At 44.3% G+C, this 21,863-nt stretch overlaps 1 protein-coding gene across 2 annotated transcripts in view; it reads left to right on the forward strand.

Moving 5' to 3' along the window:
- Window positions 1-21,863, forward strand: part of itih2 (inter-alpha-trypsin inhibitor heavy chain 2) — a 35,673-nt gene that overhangs the window by 2,914 nt on the left and 10,896 nt on the right. The window contains exons 4-19 of one of the 2 annotated variants that reach the window (XM_070544104.1): window positions 1,365-1,537; window positions 1,617-1,721; window positions 1,805-1,967; window positions 2,039-2,146; window positions 2,210-2,338; window positions 2,432-2,548; window positions 2,651-2,819; window positions 2,894-3,019; window positions 9,972-10,153; window positions 13,265-13,447; window positions 13,663-13,802; window positions 16,465-16,637; window positions 16,717-16,857; window positions 19,409-19,522; window positions 20,407-20,605; window positions 20,688-20,860. In XM_070544104.1, coding sequence (XP_070400205.1) covers window positions 1,365-1,537; window positions 1,617-1,721; window positions 1,805-1,967; window positions 2,039-2,146; window positions 2,210-2,338; window positions 2,432-2,548; window positions 2,651-2,819; window positions 2,894-3,019; window positions 9,972-10,153; window positions 13,265-13,447; window positions 13,663-13,802; window positions 16,465-16,637; window positions 16,717-16,857; window positions 19,409-19,522; window positions 20,407-20,605; window positions 20,688-20,860 — 2,395 coding nt within the window. Of the gene's footprint in view, window positions 1-1,364; window positions 1,538-1,616; window positions 1,722-1,804; window positions 1,968-2,038; window positions 2,147-2,209; window positions 2,339-2,431; window positions 2,549-2,650; window positions 2,820-2,893; window positions 3,020-4,269; window positions 5,249-9,971; window positions 10,154-13,264; window positions 13,448-13,662; window positions 13,803-16,464; window positions 16,638-16,716; window positions 16,858-19,408; window positions 19,523-20,406; window positions 20,606-20,687; window positions 20,861-21,863 lie in introns of those variants that run through there. The other variant, XM_070544121.1, reaches the window with a different exon arrangement.

Raw genomic sequence — 21,863 nt, forward strand, 5'->3', positions numbered from 1 at the left:
ATATGCACAGCACTTTAGTATAGGTGCAATATTGCCACTTTCTGGACTGGAGTGTGCAATTATAAAGGTTTTTTCTGGTATGCTACATGTTCAATAATTAGGCTTGGGAATAAATAAACTTCAATTGTAGGGATGCAATGATACCTCTTTTTTCCAAACCAATACGATACCGATACTTGTATCAGAGTACTTGCCAATACCGATCACCGATACCGATGCTTCTGCCACACAAGAAAATGCTATGAATTGGAATACAGGTTTTATTTTCTTTGCTTTAACAGGAAAAGACTGTGAGTTAGATAAAAAGTAAAATAAATGAATATAAGTGATCACAAAACTAAAATATTAGGTGAACAAAAATGACAAGTTACAGTGGAGCCATTTTCAAGCAACTGCATTGGTATCGGTTCCTGGTATTAGTTAACTTTTACCGATACTGATACTGGTATCGGTATCTGTATTGGTGCATCCCTAGTTAAAAGGGAATCAAAGCAATTCTGTCAATAGTGCAAAAGGTTTGTAGATCTAATTTTATTTATTTAACCAGGAAGGTCCCACTGAGATCTAAAACCTCATTTTCAAGGGAGTCATGGCCAAGAGGCAGCAAAAGTTACAGTTACTAGACAAGTTATGTACAAAGTTACAGAAGGAGAGTTCTTAGTCTGGATTTAAACGCATTCAAGGAGATAAACTCGGTTAATTTCAGCCTGGTCCGTGCAGAAGGAGCAGAGTGAACGAAAGCCCTTTTGTCCAGTTCGGTGCGAGCTAACGGAACACAAAGTAACAGCTGATCGTTTGACTGTGAGGAGTTACACTTCTCCTTGAGATTAAGTTACAGATGTAGGTGGTCGATATCCAAGCATAGCCGTATAAATGAAGGTGTACCAATGTCCCAACCTCCTGGTGGACAAAGAAGGCCGTCCTACTGGAGAATACAATTCACAAAGATGGGTCAGTGGTCTACAGTTGGTAATAAACCTCGGCGAGGCATGATAAACCACATCAACCTTATAGACACTGTGCTGAGGGATTCATATACAGAGGTGATGCTGTGACTAGTGGTTTTGTTGCCTCAAACGTAAAACACAGTTTGTTTTTAAAAAAGAAACCCAGTCTGAATTTGAGTTTCTTCACAAGATTATCTATACAGGGTTTAAAGGAGAGGGAGTCATCGAGCCAGACATCACGGTGTTCGTATGTGAAGACCACCTCTATGATGTTTCCCTCAAGAGTGGCCACTGAGGGCATACTTAGAGGTCTTTTTTAGAGTTAGAAAACAACATTAGCTTAGCATTAAAATGGAAAATGAGATAACCGTTTGTTCTTCTTCGACCCTCGCTTAAGTCTGTTTTCCTTATGAAAAGGCTGTTCGTGGAGAAGACATCACCGTCAAAAGCTACAAGGTGGAGAGCCGTATCACGTCACGTTTTGCTCACACCACCGTCAGGAGCTCGGTGGTCAATTCAGGACCCGAAGCTCAGAGCATCGTCTTCAACGTGCAGATCCCCAAACGGGCTTTCATCTCCAACTTCACCATGTGAGCGGGATTCACGCATCTCCAGCTACCTACCACTCAAACTGAACAGGGGTGAGTCTAAATTCTCTTTGGGTTGCAGGAATGTGAACGGCATCACGTTTGTGGGTTCGGTGAAGGAGAAGACGGTGGCCAGGAACCTGTACGCTCAGGCCAGATCCAGAAACAAAGCAGCAGGCATTGTGAGGTGCAGGACCAGTCCAGAATCAGTGGTTAAACTGGCTCACACAACTACTCATAATAAAAAAAATACATCTTTCTCCTTCAAAGGGCTAATTCTCAGGACATGGAGACCTTTAAGACAGAGGTCCACGTTCCTTCGAAGAGTAACATTGAGTTCGAGCTGCACTACCAGGAGATGATGGAGAGGAAACTGGGATTTTACGAGCATGTGCTCTACCTGCAGCCTGGAAGACTGGTGCCACACTTCCAGGTCAGAAGCTTAGGATTAACGCACCTGCTTCTTCAAGCAGTCCTCTTATAACCCAGGTTCTTCTACACCAGGTGGACGTGTACATCTATGAGCCAAACGGTATTTCTATGGTGGAAGCACCAAACCTACTTGGGGATCAGTTTGCAGAAATGATTAAAGTTACATCCTCTAAAGAAAAGGTAAGACCGAGACAACAGCCGCATCAGAAACCACGTTTTTTTGCTGATCTCATCTGTCCTCAGGCTCACGTGGTCTTCAAGCCCAACCTGCAGCAGCAGAGGAAGTGTGAGAGCTGCACAGGCAGCGCTGTAGAGGGCATCTTTTCCGTCAAATACGACGTCATCAGAGACACTAACGCCGCAGAGCTGCAGGTACCACGCATTTTACTCTAACAAAAGCAAGTTATCAATATCTAATTTCTAACTTTTAAAACCATCTGAACGCAATGTCTTTGCTTCTGTCAGGTTTCAGATGGTTACTTTGTGCAGTTCTTCGCTCCTTCCAACCTCCCTGCTCTTCCTAAGAATATAGTATTTGTAATCGACATCAGTGGGTCGATGTGGGGCGTGAAGATGAAACAAGTGAGTGGGAGTTGTCCTTTTGCTTCTCATCCGTCTGCATGTTCAGCAAACAACTGCTTGTGGATATTCTCCAGAATGCATTCAATTTCTAACCTCTCATAGACAGTTGAAGCCATGAAGGCCATTTTGGATGACCTTGAGTTGGAAGACTACTTCAGCATCATAGACTTCAATCATAATGTACGCTGCTGGAGTGAGGAGCTGGTGCCTGGTTCTGCTATTCAGATTGCTGATGCTAAAAATTACATAGAAAACATCAAACCTAATGGAGGTACAGTGGAAGATCCTGATGCGTTTAAGTAGGGCTGCTTTTATAAACTGAGATGAGACCACTTTTATTGACAGGCACCAACATTAACGAGGCGCTGATGAGAGCAGTGCAGATGCTGGTGAGGGCATCCAATCAGGGGCTCATCAACCCCAGATCTGTCTCCATGATCATCCTGGTCTCTGATGGAGACCCCACTGTTGGTAAGACCGGGCACAAACCCGAGCTGCCATTGTTAGGTGAACTGTTTTTATTATTTAATCTTCAGGCAGAAAAATAATGTAAATACAAACTGATCCAACCAAATCAGAACAATCAAAAGACAGAGCATGAAGGTTCAATTCAATTAAATTCAATTCAAAAATACTTTATTAATCCCAGAGGGAAATTGATTGCTGTAGTAGCTCAGAATAATAATAATAATCAAGTCATCAAAGAGTTGTTGTATATTACAATGGCTGTTGGCAGGAAGGATCTCCAGTAGCGGTCAGTGTTGCAGCCAAACTGAAGAAGCCTCTGACTGAAGACACTCTTCCGTTGTCGGACAGTCTTGTGAAGAGAATGCTCAGGGTTGTCCATCATTTTCTTGATTCTCTGGAGAATCCTTCTTTGCATTATCTCCTCCAGCGGTTCCAAAACTGCCGAAACTCTGGCTGAGTCCTTGAAAGGGCTTGGAGTTCCTCCATCTTGTTGGCCAGTGATCTCACATTGCCCATTATGATCGATGGAAGAGATGGTTTGAATTTCCTCTTTCTCTGTCTCCGTCCCGCTCTGCACCCACGCTTCTTGCGTTTTAGCTCATTTGGGATTTGTGGCTTCAGTTGAGGTATTATTTCAGCCTTTCCAATGTTAATCAGCTGCTCCCAATTGTAAACCAGCTTGTTGCCATGGTTACGCATCATAACAAATGCTCAAAAAGTGAAAAAATTGCAGAAAAAATAGCTTCACAGCACCAGAAACAGAAAAGTAAAGTGTCCAAAAAAATACAGTTTTTCTTGAGAAACTAGAAGAAAAAATGCCCAAGAAAAGGCAAAACTTACATATAGTCAACAGAGCTACTCCAACATGCAGCCACCCAGAGCAGCGCTGTTCCGGAGGAAAATAAAGTACTGAAGTTTAGCTGAAGAGCACACACTGGCAAACGTATCAAAACCTGAATGAAACAATAAAGCCCAGTCATGTGGCTGCTTTAAACTTTTATTTAATTTTACTTTAAATTTGAGCATTTTCAACGTTTGAAGCAGTTGAAGGATTCTATATTCATTTCTAATGGGCATAAAAAATAAACATAAAAAGAAAAACTATAAAATAGATCAGAACCATTTAGCCAAATCAAAGACAGTCGTGAATTAATAGGATGCTTTGATATATATGTCATGTACTGATATTTGATTTGTGACTATGTCTTAAGGGGAGGACTTTTGAACCGGATGTAAATGAGACCGGAAGTGGGGCGGGGGCATAAAGTGGCCTGGGAGAAAGAACACATGAAGGTTGTGTAATAAAGGATCCAAGAAAGACCGTGCTTCATGTCCTGATTTAATTCAGAGTGCTCCATCTAATTAAGTAGTAAGGTGGACACACAACAATGGCGACGAGGATGACACGAACAAGATTTTGTTTTTGGGAGAAGTAGACCCGGCGGCGGCACGAGGTTAGCGAAAACTTGTGGGCTAACATGGAAAAGTCAGGTGTTCAACCGTTCTCCTGCTACACTGATCCAGCAACGCTCGGACCGAGATGGACGCGGTGGTTAACATCCTTCGAGTTGTTTGCTGATGGGAAAGGTCTTATTTTGGCTGATGATGCTACGGACGCTGTCAAACAGCGGAGACGCGCTCTTCTACTGCACTTGGCTGGACAGGACGTACAGGACGTCTTCTCCACTCTACCTCGGACGGGAGGAGCGGCGGATTACGCCGCTGCGGTGACTGCACTTAACACTTATTTTGTTCCTCAGGTGAATGCGGCATATGCACGCCAAACTTTTCACAAATTATCCCAAACACCAGGAGAAACTGTGCAACAATTTTGTACACGTTTGAGGCGAGCTGCAAAAGACTGCGACTTTCAAGGTGACAATGATAACCAGATAAGGGACGCTATCCTGAATAAATGCACTTCTGAATATGTACGGAGAAAGCTGCTGGAGGAAGGTCCAGGCTTAACGCTGACTCGCGCGTTGGAGGTGGCTTCTCACTGCGAACGAGTGGAGGAGCAAATGGCGGCGATGAGCGGTACCGGGGAAAGGAAAGGAGAGAACACGGTCAGCCGGATTTTTACAGCAAAGAAAGAGAAGAACCACAGACCAAGAGGACAAATGAAAGATGATGCCAAGACAGACAGGCAGTGTTACAGGTGTGGTTATACTGACCACAGGGGCAAAGATCCCAAATGCCCAGCACGAGGACAAACATGCCACAAGTGTAATGGTAAGGACCACTTTTCGAAGATGTGTCGTACAAAGAGACAAAGGAAACAAAATGTGAATGCTGTTGAACAGGATGATTATGCATTTGTTGTAAATGATGATAATTCACCGGAGAAACTTACCTTTTCTGTTGGGGGAATAGAGTTGGAAATGTTAGTCGACTCGGGAGCTACAAGTAATGTGATGGGAGAAAACATATGGGAAAAGCTAAAAGCTAAAAAGATAAAGTGTCATTCATATGTACCCAAAGAGAACCAAAGAATGCTACTGAGGTGAGAAGCTTTCTTGGACTGGTCGGTTTCAGTAGTAGGTTCATACCACAGTTTGCTACACTCTCTGAGCCGCTTAGACGTTTAACTCGAAAGGAAGTGATGTTTACATTCGGGCCAGAACAAAAGCAAGTGTTCGAAAGACTAAAGGCTGAGTTAGCTAGAGCAGGTACTCTAGCATATTTTGACAAAGAAGCCCCAACTCGTGTCATAGCAGATGCAAGCCCTGTAGGCCTAGGCGCAGTGTTAATACAAACACAGAATGGAGAAGAAGTACCAGTGTGCTATGTAAGTCGGAGTCTAACAGACTGTGAGCGAAGATACTCTCAAACAGAGAAAGAAGCTCTAGCACTGGTATGGGCATGTGAGAGACTACATCCGTATGTATATGGCAGGAAGTTTGACCTCATCACAGACCACAAGCCCTTAGAGGTCATATACAGTCCGAGATCTAAACCTTGTGCACGCATAGAAAGATGGGTTCTACGACTGCAGCCATATGATTATAAAGTAGTACACATTGCGGGAAAACAAAACATTGCGGATTCATTGTCAAGACTGCTCTCTGATACCACGTCAAAAGAGGTACACAAGCATGAATCTGAGGAATATGTGAGATTTGTGGCAGTTAATGCTACTCCAAAAGCACTCACAACAAGAGAGGTTGAAGAAGTCTCTGCTACAGACTCAGAATTAACAGAAGTGCGAAGAGCTATTGACAATGGACACTTTGAAAAATGCAAAGCATACGCGCCCATTGCAAATGAACTCTGTGTCATTGGCTACATAGTCTTGCGGGGAACTCGCATTATATTGCCAGAAAACCTCAGAGCTCAAGCGCTGTCACTAGCTCATGAAGGACATTTAGGAATCGTTGGAACCAAGCAGCATCTCAGAACAAAAGTTTGGTGGCCAGGGATGGACAAAGCTGTAGAAAAATTCTGTAAAGCTTGTCACGGATGTCAAATAGTAGCCAGACCGGATCCACCGGAGCCACTGAGAAATACACTTTTACCGGATGGGCCCTGGCGAGATGTGGCGGTAGACTTACTGGGACCGCTACCTTCAAACCACTCGATACTCGTACTGGTGGATTACTACAGTCGATATTATGAGTATGAGGTGATGTCATCTACAACTGCTGAAAAGGTCATTGACTCTATTGACTGTATATTTAGCAGACATGGGCTACCAGTTACCATCAAATCTGATAACGGCCCACAGTTCAAATCTGAGCTGTTCGGGAAATATTGTGAGACTAATGGAATTAAACATATAAGAACTACACCAAAATGGGCTCAAGCAAATGGGGAAGTGGAACGCCAAAATGCATCACTGATGAAAAGAATCAGGATCGCACAAGCGGCAGGTCTTGACTGGAAGCGAGAGTTAAGAAAATATGTAACAGTGTATCGCAGCATTGAACATCCAACCACGGGCAAAAGCCCAGCAGAACTCCTGTTCAACCGCAAAATGAGAGGAAAGTTACCGAACATCAGTGAGGCGAAAACAGCGGAGTTGGACGTGCGTGATAGAGATGCGGAACAGAAAGGAAAATCAAAGATTTATGCCGATGAACGACGAGGGGCAGAGTATTCAAACGTTGACACGGGAGACACCGTGCTGGTTCAACAAGACAAAGTGGACAAGTTTACAACACCATTCAATACAACACCACACAAAGTTGTAAGCAGAACTGGAAACCAAGTCACTATTGAATCACCAACCGGAGCTCGTTATCAACGGAATACGACACACGTGAAGAAATATGAGACAAATGGGACCCGAGAAGGACACCACGAACAAAACACTATACCTAAAAAGGAAGAAGGTGAGACACCCACAACAACTGACACCTTCACTCCAACACAAGAGGGCCCACAGGGACCAGAGAGATCAAGGAGATCGCAGAGGATTAAAAAGATACCTGAGAGGTTTCGTGATTTTGTGGTGAAATAAATCATAATAGGTTAAGTTGAAGAGGTAACTTCAAGAGGGTTAAGGTTCAAGTTGCCAGTTTATATGTGTATGTGGACATGTAAACGAGGGGCGAGACAGTTAGAAAATATAAGTGTTAGAAAGTAAGATAAGAAAGAATGTTCAAAGAAAGAAAAAAAAAAAAAAAAAAAAAGAAAGGTTATTAAGACCAAAGTTTGAATCTAAGAAAAAGGGGGATGTCATGTACTGATATTTGATTTGTGACTATGTCTTAAGGGGAGGACTTTTGAACCGGATGTAAATGAGACCGGAAGTGGGGCGGGGGCATAAAGTGGCCTGGGAGAAAGAACACATGAAGGTTGTGTAATAAAGGATCCAAGAAAGACCGTGCTTCATGTCCTGATTTAATTCAGAGTGCTCCATCTAATTAAGTAGTAAGGTGGACACACAACAATATAAGCTGTTGTAATAACACAAAAATGGCAGAAAAAGAAGAAGCAGTCAAACCATTTGTGAAGGAAGACGATGCTGTCTGGGGCTGCAGCGCCTCCTGGTGGACATAGGTGGATAGAGCAGCAACAACAATGTAAAACTGCAACTAAAAACAGAAAATAAGTAAGCTCATTTTTGTTTTTACCAACAAAAACTTTATCAGTTGCACTTTTATAGAAGAGCAAACTGTTATGATCGGCCGCTGTACCAGGAAGTACGAGTAGTCAAGAATTTATTTTCCAAGGTTTATTTTAACCCGAGTCACATCTATCGGTCAGGCATCCATGTTACCTCTGCTTAGCACTTCTTCTTTCTGTTATTTTACCCTATACTACCCCTGGTGGTAGACACAATGCAAACAATTTAAATGTAAAATATGAGACGATTTTCGCTTGTTATTCCTGTTTTATGTTCTAGCTAGCATTAGCAGCAGCAGCCAGCTAGCTAGCTAGCTAAGTACTGCTGCTAAAATGGTAAAATTGGAATCTTAAAATTAAAGCAAAACAAAAATATTTGTTATTTGTAATATTTAAGATCATATAAATTGTTAAATTCAATTGCTATGAGTTAAAAAACAACAACCCTGGAATTTTTGCATAGAATTTGGGGATAATTTGAGTCATTATGGGATGCTGGTTCAGCATCCAATCACCAGCATTCCATCCTGCGCCACCAGCATCGTGTGCTGGTCCAGGACCAAACCAGCACCAAAACACAGCATGTGCTGGTTTATGTTAGTTTTTCCCATCAACATATACACTGGACAATTCATTTCCATAGGCTTCAATAACACGTTTTTGAGGCCAAATGGGAGGTGGCCACCACCGCCATTTTGACCGTGTCACAGGTTTCGTCAAGCCCAGACAATTCCACAAAAGGGAAGAGAGGTGGAGCTGAGGGTGGGGCTGTAAGGCTGAGATCAGCTGACGACACCCGGTTGAACTAGCTGCAAGCTAACCTGAAGCTAACCCAAAGCTAACACAGAGGTGGGAGCTAAGCTAACGGAGGTAGCAACCTAGCTACAACTGGAGTTAACTGTGCACAACACCAGAGCTTCTGAGTCAGAGATGCGCCGGGCTGACCGCTGGGTAAAACCGGGTGGAACACAGAGGTCTCCGAGACCTCCACAAGCCGGCAGCCGCACAGCAGACAAGCGCCGCTGCGATCTGAGATGCGCCGAGCTGCCGCTGGGGAGAACCGGGTGGAAAGGTTTCCATCCCAGAGCTCCACAAGCCGATAGTCGGAACCCAGCTCTACCAACATGTTATATTTCAACCCATTTTCTAAAGTGCAGCATTATGTTAAATGCACTGGGTTTTACCCTATTACATTTAAATTTCATGGTTAAACAGTACATGTTAAAATCTAAGCTCAGCTCGGCAGTGACCTAAATTACATAAATATAATTTTACTTACCGAAAAAAAATGAAGTGGAGTCTCCTTGGACACTCTTTTAGTGCAATTAATGCCACAGCAAATCATTTTGTCCAACAGTTGCACAAAAAACATCCAAAAAAGAACGCACAAACGCTACAACTAATGGTCTAAGTTGAGAGACTGAAAATGGCGGAACAGTTTTAAGGCGAGGCCGAGGCTCAGACTGAGGCCTTTCCACGGAGCTAGCTCACGTGGGTCTGATGCTCATTAATTATACAGAATTTTAGGCTTTTAATGCACTTAAACAGAAGAGTGAGAAAAAAATTCACCCCCCTCAGAGTTGTCATGAGTGTAAACTAGATCTATTAAACCTAAAACATGTTTTGGTACCAGGCTGTAAACATGTTTATTTCTGCTGTGAAATTGGTATTTTTTAACATGGGAGTCAATGAGGATTTGCTCGCTTCTGACACCAGCCCCTAGTGGATGAGGGTGGAACTGCAATTTATTTCACTTCTGCATTGGCCTCAATTTCTGTCTCGCATTGTTTTCCCAACACGGATCTAATTAGAATGTTACTTAGTTTATATTGTTAAAGGGAAAAACTGAGACAAAATTCATGTGAGCAAATGTGGATTTTCTCTGCAGGGGAGATCAAACTCAGCACAATCCAGAAGAATGTGAAGCGAGTGATGAGAGAAGAGTTCTCCCTCTTCTCACTGGGGATCGGTTTTGATGTGGACTATGACTTCCTGGAGCGAATCGCTATGGAGAACAGGGGCATGGCTCAGAGGATCTACGCCAACCATGATGCTGGCGAACAGCTACGGGTATGGCAGTTGCAAGAGAATCTTTCCAAAGCAGCATCACTTGGCCTTTTTTCCTGTTCAAAGAAACAAATTCCTTCAAGCGTTCTATAAATTACATCAATATTCACTCTCACTCACTTCTTTTCTTAGCCGCTTATCCCTCAGTAGGGCTATGGGGAGCTGGTGTCTATCTCCAACAGTCATTGGGTGAGACCCACGAGACACCCTGGACAGGTCTCCAGTCCATCATAGGCACACACAGAGACTCCAGTCAGCCTAACATGCATGTTTTTAGTCTGTAGGAGAAAACTGGTGAACTCAAAGAGAACTCATAGAACATGCTAACTATACACAGGAGGGCTGGGATTCAAACCTGCAACCTTCTTCCTGCAGGGCAACAATTCTACCAACTGCACCATCATGCAGACCTATTTCTGAAACTGAACAGCAAGATAAAACATTTTATCATAAAGTTAAGCATAATTAAAGGTGCAGTATGTAAGAATACATATAACTTTACAGTGAGAAAATCCCCAAAGAGTTTAATGTTTCAGTTATTTTGGACGGAAGGTTCTACTGAAACATACTTCATATCCAGCTGGCTGAGGGGATTGTCAGTATTTCTCCTTTCAAAGCAAAGGTTGGAGAGACGTAACTGTTTGCCATCGTGAGTCTGGGGTTGCCATGTCTGCTGCAAGCTAATACTGCAGCGCCGACAATTGTAATTTGATGACGGTTGACAAAAAGCTCCAGAGTTCTTTGAAGTGGTTGCAGTAACCAGATTTTACCACAGGATGTATTTTTACTTCTTTTCCACCAGTGATGGGAATAATGACGTTTAAAATAACGGCGTTACTAACGGCGTTCTTTTATAGGTAACAGAATAATCTAATTAATTACTTTTCCCACTGTTGCAACGCCGTTACCGTTACTGGAGATGGAAGGTTGTGCGTTACTATGTGCTTGTCGAACGTTGAGCAGCAGCGTGAGGCTTTCTGACCGCCACACTTCAGCTGCAGCCAGGGAGAGAGAGGTGTCGGTAACGCACTTACAAACACGATGGTGATTGGCCGGGTGGGCGGAGACCCTCACTATCTCAGTCACTGCCTGCTGTAGACACAACAGAGCAGTGATGGGAATAACGCCGTTTAAAATAACCGCGTTACTAAAAAAATATATATATATATATACTACTGTCTTCCTTTATCAAACGTCGTTTCTGTTACTGATAAGGAAATGCGTGCGTTAAGCAGCGCGGTGTGTTGAAGCTGTCATCAGCTGATCAGGAGCTAAAGAGGCAGATGTTTTCATCCAAGAGCATCACGGCCGTGAAGAACGAGGAAGACGTGATGAATATCTACGGCTGCAGGCGTGAATCTGCAGCCGTGCCCTTCTTAGCGTGACAGCGGGATGTCCCGAAGGTCCGCTCACCTGTTCACCGCTCAGACGTCCTGATCTTCTACCTTCCTAGATCATCCAGCTGTAACCTGTTTCTGATCATGTCTTTAGTCCCGCTGTAACACTGATGCATCAGTCTCAGACGTCATGGAGCTCAGGTGTTATTAGAACTACCTGTGTGTGTTTACCACCCAGCTTCAGCTCTTCTGTGGTTGGGTCTGACCCAAGTTAGTAAATGTAAGTCCTCCATCAGGCTTGTGCCTCTTCTAGTGTCATTTAAAGGATTTTATTTATTTATTTGACAGTTACTAGATTAGCAGCAACAGAAATGCTGCTAAAACACACAATTATGTGAAGCTGGAAAAATTAAAATGCTGTGCAAAATTACATTCATTTCTGTAATTTAACTAGACTGAGAGACCATTTAAAGGCTCGGGAACCTTTACAGGTGTTTCTATTTGCTATTTTAAATTTTAGCTGATTGGGGTCTTGTTAAATATCACACAGTGACCTTTTAATAGTCTAGATTAGTGTAATGCTCCTGTTAGTAGTTCCTCCTGTTAAGTCCTTATTTATTTAAATTATTCAGGTTTATAAAAAACATTTGGACTTACATTTTATTATGTTCCAGTCATTAGCCATTCATATTTCACTATTGTAGTCATTTATAGCAAATTAAGTAAGTTTAATTAACCCATTTTTCTTGCATTCTTTAATGAAAAAAGTAACTAAGTATTATTTTTCTTGGTAATTAGTTACTTTCATAGTCTCGTAACTGAGTTACATTTTTGACAAAGTAAATAGCAACTATAACTAATTACTTTTTAAAATTAACTTTCCCAACACTGATCTCTACATAATGCACCTTTAAGGAAATATAGCAACAATTTCTAAAGAGGACGTGCACAGTAGATCAACAAAATGAATTACTTTAAAGATTTTTTAAATTGATTGGATCCTTTGAGTTTTCTACTGGTTTAGGACCTTTTATATTGATTTTTTAAAGTATTAGTTGGTCAAAACAAAACAAAAAATTAAGCTGAAATTTTAGAAAATATTCTTCAAATATTCAGGCAAATATTTCAAATATCCCTCAGACGTTCAAAGGAAAATAGCTGAAAATATCAGGATTCCATTAGATTTTTTTAGGTTTGCTTTTCCATCCCAAAATTAAATGAAATTTTCAGAGTAAACATATTTAAAAATATGAAAGGAAACATATTTTGTTTGGGGGAATGCACTCAGAAATAAATACCACAGCAAAAAGAGGGCTGAACAAAACCGTTGCACACCACACGCAATAAAAATGTTGGATCTTTCAAAGTTAAAGTCCCATTAGTTGTCACACACACTGGTGTGTGTGCGAAATTTGTTCTCTGCATTTGACCATCCCCTGGGGGAGCGGTGAGCAGCAGACAGAGCCGCACTCTGGAACCATTTGGTGGTTTAACCCCCTAATCCAACCCCTTAATGCTGAGTGTCAAGCAGGGAGGCATTGGGTCCCATTTTTTCAAAGTCTGATCTCCCAGTCTCAGGGCGGACACTCTACCACTAGGCCACTGGTTTTTCAGGTCCGTCCTAAAAAAAAGTGAAAAAATAGTTTTTTATTCTCTCCTACAGGAGTCAGGAACTTGTTAATATTTAACAGTTTTATGAATTTTATTAATCTTACGATGTGGTTGAACAAAAGTTCCCCATCCTATAGATTTTCCTCCACTTTCTCTCTTTTTGCAGGCATTTTACAAGCAGATTTCCTCTCCCATACTGAGGAAGATCGGAATAACGTTCCCAGAAGATGCTGTGGCCAACGTGACCCAGAAGACCTTTGATAAGTATTTCAATGGCTCTGAGCTGGTGGTGGCCGGCCGGGTTCTACCTTCAGCGGGAGACACACTGATCAGCCTCACCTCGGCAATGGTAAACACACATGGTGACTCGTTTCAAACTGTAAAAGGGACATCTGGCCAAACGTAACAAGGAGAGCTTTTATTTTAAAGGTCTCTTCATCACCGACTGGTACAAGCCTTCTGATTGGCTGCTTTATTCTAAGGATTTCTCCTTGTCTGATAAGCGCTGAGGACAAAGATGTGTGTTTTTCTGTGAGACAGCTGTCCTCCCCTTTTGTCCCTCAGGCCTATATGGACATCACTTTGCAGACAGAAGCGGACATGACCAAGTTGGACATGCAGCTGAACAAACAGCAGCACTCCTTTGCTGGATTCGCCAAACAGATGTGGGCGTACTTGACCATCAAACAGCTGATCAGTGAACGGTGAGCCTTCTGGGTAATCAACTCAGTCCTGGTGTTAGACTGATGTCAGAATAAATAATCCTTTTGTTTGTCCCTCAGTGGAGTGGTGGTTCGTTGTAGCAGAAAAAGGATAAATTAAACACAAGTTAGAAAATAGGGAATGAAAAAAAATCTGTTGAGTTTATTTATAAAGCGCCAAATCACGACATGTCGTCTCGAGTCACTTCACAAAATAAACGTTCCAATTGAGTTCAGCTCATTAAGCCAATCAGTAAAAGGTTTCCTGTAATAGGAACCCAGCAGACTGCACTGAGTCACCGACTGGCGTCCAGGGGCGCCTCCAGAAAAATTTGATAGGGGTGGCCAGATGGGGTCAAAGAAATTTTTGGGGTGGCGCACCAAATTGATCCTTGTGGTATATCTGGGAGAATTTAGCCTGTGGCGATGTGCTGCATTGCACCTTTATTCGTTTTTATTAAAATAACAGTACGTATCCAAAACATTTAACTTACATTTTACAAACACAAACATTTTAGAAAAACACATTTCAGTTATTTCAAATGTTATCCCAAATTTAATTTCAAATTTAATTTTTTTTAGGTTAGGGACTCGACACACGGGCGGCGACAAACGACCACGATCAGCGAAATTCGTCGCTGTCGTTTTTGTTACCTGACACACGGGAGGCGACCCGCGGCAGCGGCCAGCGGCACAGTCGTCTACGCGTTCTGTTCCATGGCGAAATCGAAACTTCCGTTGTTTTGTTTGGCTGTGTCAGGTTGGAGAGAATGAAGGTTATTTAAGCGGTTCAGAGTTAATAAAGTGGTAGATATGATGTTTCACAAGGTGCTGCTAGAGTTATGTGAAATCTTACTTCTGATTTTACTATAAAACATAATAATAATCAACTTCTCCTCCATGTTTGCTCGGAGGTGTACGGAGCATCCTGTCCGCTCATTGGTCAGTGAATGAAACCTCCGTTGATTGGTCCTCGTCCGAGCGACAGCGATGAAAAGTTGAAAATATTTCAACTTTCTGGGCTCGCGTCGCTGGGTCGCCTGTGCACGACACGTGCACGAGCACAAAATTTCACACACACGTTTTTCGCGTTTCGCCTAGTAGGAGGGAGACCCGCGATTATCACTTTGTCGCCCATGTCTCATTGAAAATGGAGGAGAAGCGATGTCGCCTCCCGTGTGTCGAGCGCCTCAATTCACCTGTGTTGCTGTGTTCACACACAAAAAAACATAATAAAACAATAAAAACATTTTAAATGGTGAGCAGCAGAAACACTTGCATTTATTTTAATTCTAATTATTTCTTTCCTCATTAATTGTAATATTTAAATTTTGTTTTGCAATTATGTCTTGAATAAACAAGATCAATATATGGTTTGACTGAACAGTAATATGATTTGTTAACACTGGCTTTTCCTGGGGGAGCCAGCAATTTTCTAGGGTTGGCCATGGCCACCCCTGGCCACCCCTTGAGGGCGCCCTTGCTGGCGCCACACAAATCCCCATTCTGAGCAAGCATGTAGCGACGGTGGAGAGGAAAACTCCCTTTTAACAGGAAGAAAAGTCCAGAAGGTCCTGGCTGAGCATAAGCAGCCATCCACCACAACTCACTGGGGACGGAGAATAAAAACCGAGAATAAAATGTTTCATATAAGAGCTTAAAAATAACAAACAACAATACACAACGGGTCTGATTTCAGTGCAGAAATCACAAATACAGTTAAAATAAATAAAATAAGTTTATTGTTTCATAGGAACCTTTTACATAGATTCTGGCATATTATTTATATTAAAAATGATTTTACAAGGTTTATTAATATTTACAATGAAGACAATTTTTACTGACTTCTCCAACAAACAACTAAGTTTTCATCTTTTTAAAAATGTAATAGTTTGTTCTTTACAAACGCATCAGAAAGCCTGAACGACAGCAAAACAGGGGTGGACCGGCCTGTCTGGCCCAAGCTTGCCCAGCTTGGACCGACACTACTCCACAGTTGGTGATCAGCAGAACATTAGCGACATGGTAACCCGAAGCTAACAGAGTTTTTCCAGGCATTTTTAGCAAGAAAAATGCGGTAGAGCGATGACGTAGGAGTTGTTTTACCGCGTTAGCATGTGGCTAATGTCCCGCTGATCTCTGCCCGTGGAGAATGAGCTGATCTGGAAGGCCAGGGCTCCGGTCGCAGCGGTCTGGCTCTGCTTGTAATTTAACAGTCCCAGTCCATGTTAGATCTCACATTCGGCCTAGAGACGAGTCCGCAGGCGGCAACACCCCCCACCCCCGCCCAGTCCACCCCTGCACCAAAGTGTGTCGTAATCAACAACAACAACAAAAAAGAAAAGAGCATCAGTGGAAACACAACAGTGACTTTTTAATTTACAGTTAATTTACAGAGATTTTGTAATTAATTAAATGTTTTGGTGAGTAAGGGTTAATAAAATGAGCAGACTGTGTTTTAATCTTCATTTGTGCCATTTATTTGAAGGAATTTCACATTTTATAAATAACGCAAAAGGAACCAAAAACATGGTAAATGAATAATAAAGTAAGGAAACAAACCCGAAGGGTTATAATTGTTGGATTTCCATCCATGTTTGTTGTTTAAATCTGCTGTTTTTGTTGTGGTGTTCGGTGGCCGTCATCGGTGTGGCTCCCCCTGCAGGTCTCTGGCTCCAACTGCAGCCAGGAAGAGGAAACTGACCCAGCGGATCACCGCTCTGTCTCTAGATCACCAGTTCGTCACGCCGCTCACCGCTCTGCTGGTGGAGAGCGAGGACGGCAGGGAGAGGCTGCTGGCCGACTCCCCGAGGGACCCCAAACAGGGCTGCTGCTCAGGTGCCTGATTTAAAAGCAGCACGAACACAGGTTCAGCGCCAGAAGGACGTAACATCACAAATCACCTTCTCAAACTCAGGTGTCATGGGCCCCTCTAAAGTGAACATGGTCTACGCAACTCCACCCACTCCACCCTGGGTCCACGCCACAACCTCGGCCCCAAAGCAGGCTCAGAAGGGGGACGTGGTCCTGATGACTTTGCCTCCAATTGTTATGAGAGGTAAGTTAAAGCCTCGGGTCAGCACACACACACGTTTCTTTTTTTTTCTTTTTTTTCTTTTATTACCGTGTCCTGTCTGACAAGCCTTACAGATTTACTCTCAGGTGGAGCATCAAAGCGTCTGCTTTTAACGTCACGCCTGATACTTAAAACTTTATTGTTATTGTTTTTGAATGCTTTGTAATTTTGACCAGACACAGAGACAGAGGTGAAAGAGAAAGGAAGAGAGGGGGTGGGGGGGCGGGGTGGGGGGGGTGGGGGTGGTGATGAACAAGAGTCTACTTCTAGACCTGCAGAAAAGGGACACACAACAACACAAGGGGAGCAAGCTATCTCTGCGTCAACTTGATGATGAAATATAAAATCAACATTGTTTTACTGGACAATCACGATAATAAATCACAGTGCATTTAGTGCCAACCACAGCCTTAAGACATGTGTTGAACGTGCCCAAGTCCATATTTATTAGAGCACCATGCGAGCACCTGTGTGTGAACACGCGCTTGTTTATGTAAGGTTTCTCTATAGGAGCGTCCAATAGAGAGTGTGAGGGGCCACAGATCTGCCCCCCAAAGATGCGTAGGAGATGGAGGGAGCTCCAAGTCCCAGAGATCTAAGAGCTGCCCCAGAGCACAGGAACCCCAAGGAGACCGCGACCAGAAAAGCCCCTGCCCCCCTCGAGAGGCGCACAGTATCACCTCAGGGGGCCACAACCAGCAGCCGGCAGAGTCCCGGGAGATATCAGCGGCAAGCCCACAGGCCCGCCCGCAGCCTCCCACCCCCCAGCCGGCCGAGCCCGGCACCCAGCAACCCGAGACCTAGGGATGACCACCCCCGCCGGGGACCCAGTAGAGCCCAGGGACCCAGATCCCACCAGGCAGCCACCGGGATTGATCAGGCAGATGCCAAAAATCTTAAACCCCCTGACCGGGAGCCATGAACACTCAGGCAGACCAAGGCACCACACTCCACACCAAGTGTGATGGGGGAGGGGAGACAAAGATGTGTAGCAGCAAAAGAAGTCCCAGGAGAGGGGAGGAGTCAAAGGCCTCACCTGACATATACAGTCATTTACAAACACAGTCACACACTCCCTCCCTCATGCTCACACATGCACATACAACCTAAGACTTACAAAAATCCACACCGGACACCCACTCATACTCCCCATACACACCCTATTCACTCCTGTCCCGGTACTGCTGCACATGGGGTACAACCATCACCGGTTCCCAAAGTTCAACCCTTTCTGCTGAGATGCTGATGAGCAGGCTCCCCCGCCCAACGCTGAGCACAGAAACCCACCACCCCAGACCCCAACCAGAAGGCCAGATCTCCCTCCAAGCCTCCAGCCCCAGGAAGCCAAGCGACAACAGCGGTGTGCTAAGACCCCTAGTCACCCTTTGCCTGCTCCAATATGGTGTTAGTGCGTGTTGATGAGGTGTATTCCATGACCGTGGTGAGTGGGCAGTGCGGGCATCGTCTGGCCTACGCCAGCTGATGCCACCACACCACCCCACTTGCACCCACAGCCCTCAGTGTCTAAGTGCAGTTTAAAATTGGAAGTGGGCACCGGCACTCGGGATGAGGCTGAGAAATCCCCCTGCCAAATGCCGTTGACTGTGCTCACTCCCAAGGCCCTAAAGCCTGATTCATGCTTCTGCGCCAGTGCGAAGACACGCAACGCCATTATCCGTCCTTGCGGGCCTGCTGGAGAGCTCCGCAAGGACGGACGGAGTCGAGCTCTCTTTTCTAAACATCGGTCCATCGAGACGGACAACGCAAGCTTCTGATTGGTCAGGATGCCGCTGTCGTCTACACCGCCGCCACTGCGCCCTCAAAAACATAAAGAGAGCCGAGGATAACTAGCGGCAGACACGGAGCAACTTGAAGAACACCTCGCGAAAAAACTCTACAACATGAACATTTAATTCCCCCGTGACTGGAGGGGTGAAAAGATGCGCAGCTAGCGTTTTATTTGTGGACGGAAATGACAGGAAACGTGGGTTTAGAGGTGGCGAGCGCATGAAGAGGTGGAGGAGAATGAGCGATAAATTTGTCCGTGTTAAAAAGTCTCTTATATACAAAAAAAAAACCACACAATATAAACACACTATCTTGGACCGATACATGACAGGATACCACAGAACAGCGCTACCCCCTCTGTTGTCCTGGCAGGGAATTGCTTTGCAACACTCTCCAGGAGACAGAGAAGTATGAGGGCAAAACGTCTCCGTGCGTGCGTGTCTCTCCCTTTTGGAGCTGACGGAGAAGCATGACTCAGGCTTAAGTGTGTGTTTGCGTGGAATGTCGTTGGTGGAAGTGTTTAAGGTGCAAATAAAATTGGGGGGCAGGTTGCCACAGGAATGCGGAAATGGGGTCCATACCTGCACCCCCTGACTTGTCCACCCCCCAAGGTCCTATGTGCATGATTGTGTGATGATGTGAGGGAGCAGGAGGAGAGAAATGTGTGGGGGTGGGGAGGAATGGCTGGTTGGACACACGCGTTTCTACCAGAATATGCTTAACTAACTCAGTGCTTCTCACTCAGTGGACGACGACCCCCACTTCATCGTCCATCTGCCCAGGAGGAACCTGGACGTCTGCTTCAACATCGACTCCAAACCGGGTCACATCCTCAGCCTGGTGTCCGACCCTGGAACAGGTGCTCCGGTTACCGCGTCTGTTTCATGTGTTTGTCCCAGATCGGATTCGCTTTTGTCGAATTTTCAGTTATTTAACCCTCCCACTGTCTTTATGGGTGACCCCACGAGGAAAGTTGACCATTGAGCAGGATTGATGGTTTATCCCTTGAGGTCCATGTGGCAGGGGTGAGGTGGTGCTCACTCCACACCCCGGCCACGTGGACCTCAAGGGATAAACCATCAACCCTGCTCAATGGTCAACTTTCCTCGCGGGGTCACCCACAAAGACAGTGGGAGGGTTAACTAAAGTTACATTTTTTGTACTCTACCATAGAATTATGTCAGATTTTAGTAATTCAATTCAAGTTTATTTATAAAGCGCCAAATGATGACAAGAGTCGTCTCAAGGCTCTTCACATAATAAACATTCCAATTCAGGTCAGTTCATTAAGCCAATCAGAAATAATGTTTCCTATAAAAGGAACCCAGCAGGTTGCATCGAGTCACTGACTAGTGTTAGTGACTTTACAACAATCCTCATACTAAGCAAGCATGCAGCGACAGTGGAGAGGAAAACTCTTTTAACAGGAAGAAACCTCCAGAGGATCCTGGCTCAGTATAAGCAGCCATCCGCCAGTTGTTCAGTTATAGATTGGAAATTTTTCTAAATCTTTGCATTTAACCCGTTTTACTGACATTAATCAACGTTTGAGCCTCATTTAAAGGGATGTTGTGCCATTGTTATTAAATATGAGCTGAAACTTTTGTTTTCCACAAAGATCGCCACACAACAAGCTGTTTGGATACAAACAGAGTCATTTTTCGTCCTTCTCACTGTCAAAAAAGGGAAACCTTCATCTGATGGACGCCAGTGATGTCACTCTCTTTGGTCTCCTTTTTAAAGGTGTCGTGGTCAACGGCCAGTTGATCAGCACCAAGCAGGTGCAGAAAAACAAACTGAGAACCTACTTTGGTGTCATCTCAGTCTTCTACCAGCCAGAAGGTGTCAGCGTCACAATCAGCACCGACCGCATCACCATGACCCACGGCAAAAACAGGAACTTGTTCACCTGGAGGGCTTCTGCTGAGATCTCCCAGCATGGGTAAAACCCGTCTCTCCTTCAGCTACTCGTCTCCATGGAAACAGCTGCAGCATCAGATGAGCTTTGACTGCTTCCGTTTCAGGGTAAGGATCTCCATCGTCAGGAACTCCCATGTCATCATCACCGTTACTGAAAACATCCAGGTGGAAGTGATGCTTCACCGTGTGTGGAGGAACCATCCTGTGAATGTTGACTTCCTGGGGATTTACCTCCCCAACAACAACCAGTATTCTCCACTGGCTCATGGGCTCATAGGTAGGCGAGAACTCACGCTAACATCCAGATCCTGAATCTCTGCCTCATGATTTTGTCCACAGACAAGACAGCTTCCAAAAACTCACAGATTTAGGTGTTAATGGGTTTTATTTTTTTCTTAATCGGCTAGAAAAATAAACCCATTAAGGACTTGTGCCACGCCAAGAAACATAGACACAAAAAGAGGATGTTGAGATTAAACTCTAAAAGTTAAAGGCCTCCTAGTTCAGCAACAACCCGAGGACGCCAACCCCATCAAACTCCCAAAGCTGCCGCTTTTTACTCTCTTTTCTATTTATAGTTTTCCAGCCTTAATAAATATGAGACTTTTATTCTGAAGGAGGGGCAGCAGTAGCTCAGGTGGTAGAGCGGGTTGCCTCATGATCGGAGGGTCATGGGTTCAATTCCAGCTCCCGCCAGGGGTATCCTGCTGTCGTGTCCCTGGGCAAGATGCTTCACCCAACTTGCCTGTGTTAGTGGTGGTCAGAGGGGCCGACGGCGCCAAATGTCAACCTCGCCTCTGTCAGACCTCCCCAGGGCGGCTGTGGCTACAAGTAGCTTACCATCACTAGAAGTGTGTGAATGTGAGAGTGTGTGAAAGCGTCTTTGGGTGTCTAGAAAAGCGCTATATAAGTTCAATGCATTATTATTATTATTATTATTATTATTATTATTATTATTATTATTCTGCAGCAGAAGTAGCTTAAAGCGTCACCTCCTAACAATAAATGTTTCTAATTGTTAAAATTTACTAATCCAGTCGGCTTCAGACGACGGGGAGACTGTGGCACAGGAGTTAAGTGCTCGCCCTGTAATCGGAAGGTTGCAGGTTCGAGCCCGCTCAGTCTGTCGCTGTCGTTGTGTCCTTGGGCAAGACACTTAACCCACGTTGCCTGCTGGTGGTGGTCGGAGGGACCGGTGGCGCCAGCGCTCGGCAGCCTCGCCTCTGTCAGTGCGCCCCATGGCAGCTGTGGCTACATTGTAGCTCATCCCCATCAGTGTG

This window comes from Nothobranchius furzeri, chromosome 1, assembly GCF_043380555.1.
Source record: "Nothobranchius furzeri strain GRZ-AD chromosome 1, NfurGRZ-RIMD1, whole genome shotgun sequence".
Taxonomy (NCBI): domain Eukaryota; kingdom Metazoa; phylum Chordata; class Actinopteri; order Cyprinodontiformes; family Nothobranchiidae; genus Nothobranchius; species Nothobranchius furzeri.